The sequence below is a fragment of the Merops nubicus genome, unplaced genomic scaffold (assembly GCF_000691845.1).
Source record: "Merops nubicus isolate BGI_N331 unplaced genomic scaffold, ASM69184v1 scaffold12875, whole genome shotgun sequence".
NCBI lineage: Eukaryota > Metazoa > Chordata > Aves > Coraciiformes > Meropidae > Merops > Merops nubicus.
Window position 1 is genome coordinate 1,898 of NW_008610329.1, and position 9,544 is coordinate 11,441.

Below are 9,544 nucleotides of genomic sequence, written 5' to 3' on the forward strand. Positions count from 1 at the left end.
CTTGATGGGCAGGGTGGAGACCAGTCTGGGTTCATGTTGAAAGAAGTCTCTGAAGTTGACCAGGTGCTGTTTTCATACAGCATCCATGAGGAACCAGATCCCCTTCTTCAGTCATAACATTGATCCTACCTTGACTTTGCATCTCCCCTCTATCTGCTCTAAGATGATTGGTCTAGGTAACCTCCACAGGTCCTTTCCAACATAAATATTTCTGTGAGCTAAGAAGATGGAAGAAAGCGAGCAGATAAAGGATTGTTCAAGGAGCTGAACAAAAGTGGCACGTGGCTTCTTGTTCATCTTGGTTTATTGTTGATTGTACGCCAGCTTGTTTGTCTCTTCACAGCCTGCCAGCGAGGATTCTACCGTCACTCCCTGGAGACTAAACACTGCCTGAAGTGCCCCCCCAACAGCTTGTCCAATGAGTCAGGGGCGACATCTTGTTCCTGCAATGCTGGCTTCTACCGAGCGCCTTCAGAGGGCCAGAATGTTGCTTGCACCCGTGAGTTGCAGCTAGAAAGAAAGAACAATATCTGTGCAGAATAGAGGAAGAACTTACTGAGAGCAGTCTTACAGAAAATAACTTAGAGGTACTGGTGGGTGAAAAATTGGACATGAGCTGGCCACGTGTACTTGCAGCTTAGAAAGCAAATCATCTCCTGGGCTGCATAAAAAGAAGCGTGACCAGCAGGTCAAGGGATGTGTTGCTCTGCTCTGGTGAGACCTCACCTGGAATACTGCATCCAGCTCTGGGGTACCCAGTGCCTAAGAGACACGGACCTGCCAAAGTGAGTCCAGAAGAGGGCCACAAAAACGATCAGAGATGTAGAACACCTCTCCTATGAAGAAAGGCTGAGAAAGTTGGGGTTGTTCAGCCTAGAGAAGAGTATGCTTCAGGGAGACCTTATTGCAGTCTTCCAGTACTTAAAGGGAGTATAGAGGAAGGATGGAGAAATCTTTTTTTGCCAGCATCTGTGGTGACAGGACAAGGAGCAAGTTTTAAACTGAAGGACAGTAGATTTGGACAGGACATATGGAGGACATTTTTTACAGTGAGGGTGGTGAGACACTGGAGCAGGTTGCCCAGAGAGGTTTTGGATGCCAGATCATTGAAAAGTGTTCAAGGCCAGGTTGGATGGGGTTTTGAGAAACCTAATCCAGTGAAAGATGTTCCTTGCCCATGACAGTGGGTTGGGACTAGGTGATCTTTCGAGGTCCCTTTCAATGCAGATCATTATGTGATTCTATGAACAGCAAAAAATTGGGAAATGGGAACGAGAGGTCAGAAAAGGAGACGCTGGGGGGACAGAGGGCTCCATTAAAAATGCATCAACAGATTAGAAACTGCCACAGTTCTTTGGGTATCAACAGCTGGACCTAATCCCTTGTTTCCTGCTCCTTGTAGGCCCCCCGTCAGCTCCCCGCAATGTCAGCTTCTCCCTCGCTGGCACGCAGCTGAGCCTGTGGTGGCAGCCGCCCAGCGACCAGGGCGGGCGGAAGGACCTCACCTACACCGTCTGCTGCCGGCGCTGCCACTTCCTGTCCTGCGAGCCCTGCGAGCCTGCGGTGGTGTTCTCCCCCAGCGCTTCTGGGCTCACTAGACCTGCTGTGGATGTGGACGGCCTAGAAGCTTACACCAACTATACATTTGCTGTGGAAGCCCACAATGGTGTCTCAGGAATCGGACCTGCTTCACAGAGAACTTCTCCAGCTGTCTGGGTCGCAGTTGGACATGCAGGTTAGCAGAAGCAGAGGGTTCTTCCTGCTCATCAGGAAAAGACAGAGGAATTTCTTTGAATGTTTAAGCTGTCTCTGTCTTCTCCTTCTGTCTGCCACATGTGTTGATATGATACGATGAGAACTCTAAGGTACCTCTGCCTCTGGCGTGTGAAGTCCATCAGTCACATTCCTTGTAAGCCAAAGCTGTAGTAATCATTACCCACCAAGAGCTATGAATCCACCAAACACTTACCAGATGTGAGGAGGATAAAGCCCTGCCCATCATACACTAGTGTAGTCCAGCCTAAATTGTTACCTGTGTGACAGGGAGAATGGGGGCTGTGGTGTGAAATACTTTCCATGACTCAGATATTGAAAAAAAATCCAACCAAACACAACAGAAACCATGCTGAAACAGGGGAAAGGGAAAAAAAAAAGCACTTTGAAAGCAGGGAGAAGTGAGGATGTGAAAACATGCTAATTCTTGGCACATATCTGTAGTTCAGCTTCAAGCTGGCTAGTTTGGCTGCCCTGTGAATACTTTGCAGAGTGCTATGAAGGATGATTATACAAAAGGGACACTGCAGTGCTCAACAGTCCTTGGTGCTTCCCCTAAGTTCTGATTTAGTGACAAAATACAATTATTTTTTTTTTTCCTGAAAAAGGGGGTTATGTGGTGGCAGTGAAACTGTGAGCTAAAAAAGCAGAGCTACTTTTGGCTCACCTCATCACTTCCTGTTGATCATGAAGGCTGGACTCTTCAGTCTTTGCAGAATGAGAATTATCTTTTTATGCATGAACAGCATGCATTTGCAGTCAGCTGAGAGATTTTGAGCTTTGAATTTCACTGTACCCTTCTGAAATGGAGCTGCATTCATAAATCATGTAAGATAGTTGTGTTACTGCTGCTGTAAGAGCAGAAAATCCTAACGTTTTTGTTTCAACCTGAGCACTTTCAGTGCAGTGCTGTATTAAATGTAATTTCTTGAAACATTGATTTTGTTTTGAGGGCCAAACAAAGTTAGGCTTCCACTTTTAGTGTAGAAATATACGATTCAAGGAAAGCAGTTAATTGCAACCAGAGACCTCATTTCTCTTTCACCACAGAAAAGAAAGGTGAGGCAGTGGCAGTGGCAATGAGAGTGAGTTCCAGTTACATGGTATGGCCAGAGAAGGAAAAGCAGAGCTCCTGGTGGATAAAGGGTCTAGTTTGCACTATGTTTATATTTCTTCGTGATGGTCTCTGTTCTCTGCCCTGCAGCTCCAGTGACAGTATCCCAGTTTATCCTGACACAAAGAGATGACAACAGCCTTTCTGTTTCATGGCTTCCCCCACGGCAGCGCAGCCGGACCTCAGTGGAGTATGAGGTCATGTTCTTTGAGAAGGTGAGGCCTGCCTGATTTGTTCTTTCCTCTTTCACTCAAGGGGAAGGAAGCGTCTTCTTTGTTCCGTGTGTGTTTGCTACTGGATTCTGTTTGATTTCTGCAGGGAGAGGAGGCACGTTACACAGTGAAGCACCTTCTTGAGCCAAATGTCACTCTGAGAGACCTGCAGCCAGACACAGCCTACCTGCTTCGTGTTAGATCCATCACACCCCTCGGGCCTGGGCCCTACTCCCCAGAGCAGGAGTTCCGCACTCTTCCCCCAGGTAAAGGACAAATACTGCTATATCATTGAGAGAAACTCACTTCTCCTTCAGATTGTATATTCACATGGTACACGCATCTCTTTTTGTGTTCTGCTAGCTGTTAAGGCACAGACACCACACTCCTGAGTTCCTTGTCACCAGGGCCAAGCTTGTTGCTTTGTAAAAGTGTAGAACAAGGAGACATTTCTCTTGTTTCTTTGCTGTCATGTAAAATCTACTTGTACTTTCCTGTTCAGAACTCATCAGTTTCAAATTTGTGTGTTGTACTGGCAAATTACTTAACCAGCTCTTCTTCTAGTTCTCCTGCAAGACATTTTTATTCTGGCTAATATTTCTAAGTTTGAATATTATCAAAATAATCAACATGTGCCTCCTTTTCTGCAAAAGTTACTGGTGAAAAAGAGAACTTAAAGGACTTCACCAGTATTCTTTTCCAGCTTTATAATTTCCACCGTATGTAAGTCCAGGCCTTGAAGGTATCTCCACCCAAAAAGATGGTATGTGCTGCTGAAAAGAGTTGTCTACCAAGGCCTAGGTGTAGAAGGCCAAGTTACTGAGGCCACAAGACCTTCCTCCTATGTCAAAGAACACCCCATACAGGCCTCACGTCCAACCTTCTCTTTTCCTGGGTTACTCAGAGACTTCCCCTTTATCAGAAGTTTTCTGTAATGGAATTTTTCTTTCATTTCATTGCACACATTCACAGATCCTCCTGTTGGCCCTATGGATAATTTTAGAAATACATCCATTGAAACAATGCCTTTGAAAGGCTAGTTTTATTGTAGTGAAATAAAGGACATGGAAGAAAGCAAAGACATACCTTTAATATAACTAAATAGTTAAGGTAACTGTGTAAAAGCTGATGAGGACTTGTGATACCATGATTGGAATATAATTCAAAGATGGACAATTTTTTTTGGCACTGGGAGCTTCTGGTAAAATTTTCATAAAGTCGTAATGCCAAATGATGATGATGTGAATGATCTTTAACCAGTAGAATAATATACTACAAAGGTTCTTTGGAAAAAAAAGTAAGTTAATATATACCTTAGACAGTTTTGACTGTGAAAGAACATGTTAGAAAATACTTTCATCAAGATAGGCTTTTTTTAAAATTAAAGTTGATCGCCTCATCATGCCAAGACAAAGATATTTTGAATATGAAAGGGATTAAAAAAGAAGTGCCAGGAGATTTCATTTGGTGGGAGTTCTTCTCTGATAATACTTGAAGCATTGTTTAGCTGTAATGTTCTAGGGATATTAGTGAAACAAGATTTGTGGGGAGAAGCAATTTGTTAAAATCTGAATTTGAGAATTTAGATTCTCTGGTTTCCTACAGAAGAACCTAAAAGCTTGTCCATTTTATTCATAAAAGATATTATTTCATCTTTCAAATCTTGCTTGTTTGATTTTAACAAAAACAGAATGTTAGCTCTACCTCTTGATTTCTGCTTAAATAAGCTGGTAGTTTTTAATCATTTCAGTGGGATGAGTCAGCATCAAATTGAGAAAGAATAACAAGTGTTAATTAGGCTTTATGGATGCTGACCATTGGACTGGATGTTAGGAAACACTTCCAGGCACAATTTTCTGTGTCACACAAGCTGTTCCTTGTTTTAAAATACATTCATTTATTGAAAAAAATGTATGTATGTATGAATTTTCTTTCTTCTTGATCTTTTCTAACTCTCATTAAGGAAAATATTAAAAAATGTGGATTCTCATTAGATATGGATAGGAATAAGGTTTAAAAACACATACTTCCACTAACAGATGTCATTTAACATTTCCTCTGATGAACTCAAACATACTGTATGGAAATAGATGGCTTTAGCTTGAGAATCTAAATGGAGGAAGATAGCCTGTGTTACATGAACACTATCTGGATGCCATCCAATCACAAAATTAAACTAGCTGGTGCTTCCTTTTGAGAAAGCAGGAATATGATGTTAGATTGTAAGTTCATAAGTCAGTACCTGGTTGTTTCAAAAGTCCTAAGCAGACTGTGGCTTCTGTCAAGGTAATTAGGAAAAAGACCAACTCCAGATATTGATGGAAGGAGTCGGGGAAGTGAGTTTCATGAACAGGAAAAGAGTCAAGTTAGACTGCTGGGGAAAATCATGTCTTTGCTGTGCCATATTCTAAATCAGGCACCAAGCAGGAAGAAGAATTTGATCTGAAAGAGTAGCTGGAGAGGAGTGGGAGGAAAGGAGCAGGGATTCTTAATTTTTGAAAGTGCCATGGAATTTATGTGGGAAATCCAGCATAGGGATAAATTACTCAACTAGGAGACCAAGACTGTAGATAAAGAATCAACCATGTATGTACCCACCAGAAGGTGCTCCATGCACATGAGTGTGTGATAGGCCTCAAATCTGGTGGCTTTGCTGCCTGGAAGACAAATGGCCATAGCTTACCTAATACCATTGGCTGGTAGAAGCTGGTTACTACATTCCAGATAAACAGTTCTTGGTCTTCAAGCTAAAGCCATAAATGATATGTCCTTTCTCTTTGTTTCCACAGACATGGGAGCTCTGTCTGGTGGAGTCATAGTCTCTATTATCTTTGGAATTCTACTATTTATTGGCCTGTGTCTGGGACTTCTCATCTTTCGGCGAAAGTAAGTGTTGATTTTGGTATTGAAAAAGGTATAAATGTAGAATAGCTGAGCTGTGGGAGCTTGAGAAAGGGAGGGAGGCCCTGATTTCTCACAGGGTATTGAACAGGTCAGTTGGAGGAGAAAGAGTAAGACCAGTGTGCTGCAGCAAGATGGAATGAGCCTCATTAATTTTGATGAGCAGTATAGGAGGGATTGATACGTCTTTAAGATGATGCTTGCTGCTGAGGACAGAGGAAAATGTGGCGATCCCTCTTTTTTTTTTTTATAATCCATCACTATCATACTGTTATTGTGACAGATGAATAAAAATATGGTACAATCATTCCTGTAGCTGATGATAAATTGAGTGGGCAATACATGTATACAGTAATTTCAAACCATTTTTCATATGCCATTACTTTAGTGGCCCTCTACCCAGATACAAAATTCTACTTCCTTTCTAAATGTCTGTAAGGCTGCTACTGTTTGGTTTTAAGAAGATCAGGTGTTGTACTGAAAGTGTACAGAAAACATAAATAAACAGAAATTTATCTGTAATCCAGCAAACAGAAGGATGAACAAAACTACCTGCACGGAAACAAAGGTCCATTTCTAAATGTAAATATAGCATTACATTTTCTTGGAGCTGTACTCTACCAACTAGGTGCAGTGTCTGGTTCCACTTTGCACTGTGCTGCCCTGAACTCTGTCCCTGACTAACTGGGGCAGACACCCTGGGAGTCTTGCTTTTCTCTTTGCTGTCTGCTGACCGTTTTATTTTCGTGACCATCGCGTGTGTTCCAGGCAGGCGCGTCGGAGGCAAGCACGGCCAGATTACAATACTTCAGGCTTTGATCGAGGTGAGCTTCAGAGGGGTAGGAGAACCAGGGAGAAGCCTGGAATGGGTTGGGAGGAGTGAAAAGGAACAACAGTTTGAAACCAAACACTAGCATGGATTTTCTGAAGTAATTTACCTCTTCCCTTAACAGCTCTAGTCTTCAATGTATGTTTGGTAGATTTGTTTACTGCTACTGTCAGAATCCCATGGATTCACCTCTGCTTCTGTAGCTTTGCTCTGTAAAGCTTGTCCAAAGAGCTGACAGGTTAATGTGCTCTTTTGTTTGCCTTTACCACAGAGAAGGTCTGGTTGAAGCCCTATGTAGACCTGCAACCATACGATGACCCCAGCAGAGGGGTACTGGAATTCACTAAGGAACTGGACGTCTCTTGTGTCACTATGGAGAATGTGATTGGAGAGGGTGAGTTACTTGCCACACTCCCCATCTCTCAGTTCCCTCACCCTGTCGTTTTGCTGCCTGTTCCCGAGTTCAGCCGTGACCTTTTGCATCTGGTTGTCCTCAGGGGAGTTTGGGGAGGTCTATCGCGGGTCCCTGCGGCTCCCAGGGAAAGAACGTGTTGTGGTTGCCATCAAGACCCTGAAGTCGACGTACTCGGACTCACAGTGGTGGAACTTCCTGCGTGAGGCAACGATTATGGGGCAGTTCAATCACCCGAACATCGTGCGTCTGGAAGGCGTTGTCACTAAACGTAAGAGTGTGGAGGAGAGTCCTGGAATGAAAGCAGAAGCTGGCATATTTCTCAGGCCTTTCTTAGAGAGGATGCTGGCAGAGAGGCTGTGCTGGGAGCAGACAGGCATTGTCATGGTAGCGTATGGCAGAGAAGAAGAGAGTAGAGGTATGGATTTCCAACAGAGACATGAGGCAGTGTGAGGAGAGGTATGCTTGGGTTGGTGAGCGGATGAGGAGTTGGGATAGTGTAAGGGGTGCTGCAAGGTTGTAGGTGTGAGCCAAGGAGGAGTACAAAATCATCACAGGAGGCCTAAGGGAGAGAGTCAGTCAGCTGTGCCAGTGGAGTGGGGATGTTGGCTGGGGTATGGTTCTTTGTACTGGGGCAATGTGGAGGGCATTGGAAGGCAGGAGTAGGAGATCTGCAAAAAGGCTGACAGATTCTTGTCTTCCTCCAGGGAGGCCAATGATGATCATCACTGAGTATATGGAGAATGGAGCGCTGGATACCTTCCTCCGGGTGAGACACTCTGGTCTGTAACAGGCTTGTGTACTGCCAGAATTTGCACTTGGCCTGAACTTAGGACCCTAAAAGAAGACTAGAAATAAGATCCAGGCATCCCTTACTTTCTATTCACTAACATCTCCAGTCTCAGCAGTTGAAGCTTGATGCTGTTGCTCAGTGTGCAGAGTACTGTCTTTGGTGGTTGAAGTGCAGATGCCTAACTTACAATTGTGGAGATGACCACCAGTGCTTTAGTGAAAAGCTGTTGGGTCCTTTGGGCTGCAGCATTGCCTTTTTGCTTCTTCACCAATGCCCACTTTTGCAAGTTGATAAAGCAGTAACTAGAAACCAACCAGATTGATGTCACTTGATGTCACGATTTAGGGTCAGGACTTCCCCCAGACCCACAACAGATGTTTTCTGTTAACACCTATCACCCCCCTGCCAAGGGAAAGGATTAGAAAATAAAACAGCTTTAATGAAAACAAGACCACTACTACTACTACTACTACTAAAATGGAATATATACAAATACATACAAACTCAGCATCAAACCCAACTCCCCCAATGGCAATATGTTCCCGTTACCCCTGATGCTGGGGAACAGGCCCTGGGGAAAAGTCCCAGGCCGGACTCAGCCACAGACAGCAACTGGGTCCAGAGCTGGATTCTGGAACTGGATTTAGGAACACAGGGCTCTGGATCAAAGGCAGCTTGGACAGAGTCCTCCTCAGATGCGGCCACTGCAGGAGCAGCAAAAGGGAGGGAGAAGGTGGAAGTCCCGTTACCCCTGATGCTGGGGAACAGGCCCTGGGGAAAAGTCCCAGGCCGGACTCAGCCACAGACAGCAACTGGGTCCAGAGCTGGATTCTGGAACTGGATTTAGGAACACAGGGCTCTGGATCAAAGGCAGCTTGGACAGAGTCCTCCTCAGATGCGGCCACTGCAGGAGCAGCAAAAGGGAGGGAGAAGGTGGAAGCAGGGTGGAAGAGCTTGACCTTTGTGATCCTTCAGCTTTTATACTGAATATGAGGGATTTGGGGTGGAATACCCCATTGGCCAATTTTAGGGTCACTTATCTTGTCCGCTCCTTCCTGCAGGAGCAGCTTTTACTTTCTGCCCCCCTCTGTGTGGTACACAAACTTAGCTAGTGTTAGCTAGTTAGTGTGAGCTTTGCTAGTTTGTGGGGACATAGCTGTTATTTTGTTAACCACATCCATTGGAATCTAATGACACCCATCTTGCCATTTAATTCCCCAAAACTGGATTTCTCATGCAGGTCCCTTGACCTTGCTTCTTTCTATGGCAAATCCAGCATCTAAAAGAATTTCAGTTATTTTCTTACCTTGCTCAAAGGGTTCTTCTGTGGTATTACCCCACACAATGATGTCATCAATGTATTGCAGGTGTTCTGGAGCTCCACCTTTCTCCAGTGCAGTATGGATCAGGCCATGGCAAATGGTAGGGCTGTGTTTCCACCCCTGGGGCAGTCGATTCCAGGTATACTGGACACCTCTCCAGGTGAAAGCAAACTGTGGCCTACGCTCTA

General features: G+C 44.4%; 1 protein-coding gene across 1 annotated transcript in view; it reads left to right on the forward strand.

Annotated features, from left to right (window-relative positions):
* Positions 1 to 343: 343 nt before the first annotated feature.
* The window catches only part of EPHA1 (EPH receptor A1), a gene marked incomplete at its 5' end in the record, with an annotated part of 14,160 nt that continues 4,959 nt past the window's right edge, over positions 344 to 9,544 (forward strand). The window contains 9 exons of the mRNA XM_008940879.1: positions 344 to 499; positions 1,403 to 1,735; positions 2,978 to 3,102; positions 3,206 to 3,365; positions 5,889 to 5,985; positions 6,769 to 6,824; positions 7,101 to 7,223; positions 7,327 to 7,512; positions 7,949 to 8,010. Of these exons, the coding sequence (XP_008939127.1) occupies positions 344 to 499; positions 1,403 to 1,735; positions 2,978 to 3,102; positions 3,206 to 3,365; positions 5,889 to 5,985; positions 6,769 to 6,824; positions 7,101 to 7,223; positions 7,327 to 7,512; positions 7,949 to 8,010 (1,298 nt within the window). The remainder of the gene's footprint in view (positions 500 to 1,402; positions 1,736 to 2,977; positions 3,103 to 3,205; positions 3,366 to 5,888; positions 5,986 to 6,768; positions 6,825 to 7,100; positions 7,224 to 7,326; positions 7,513 to 7,948; positions 8,011 to 9,544) is intronic.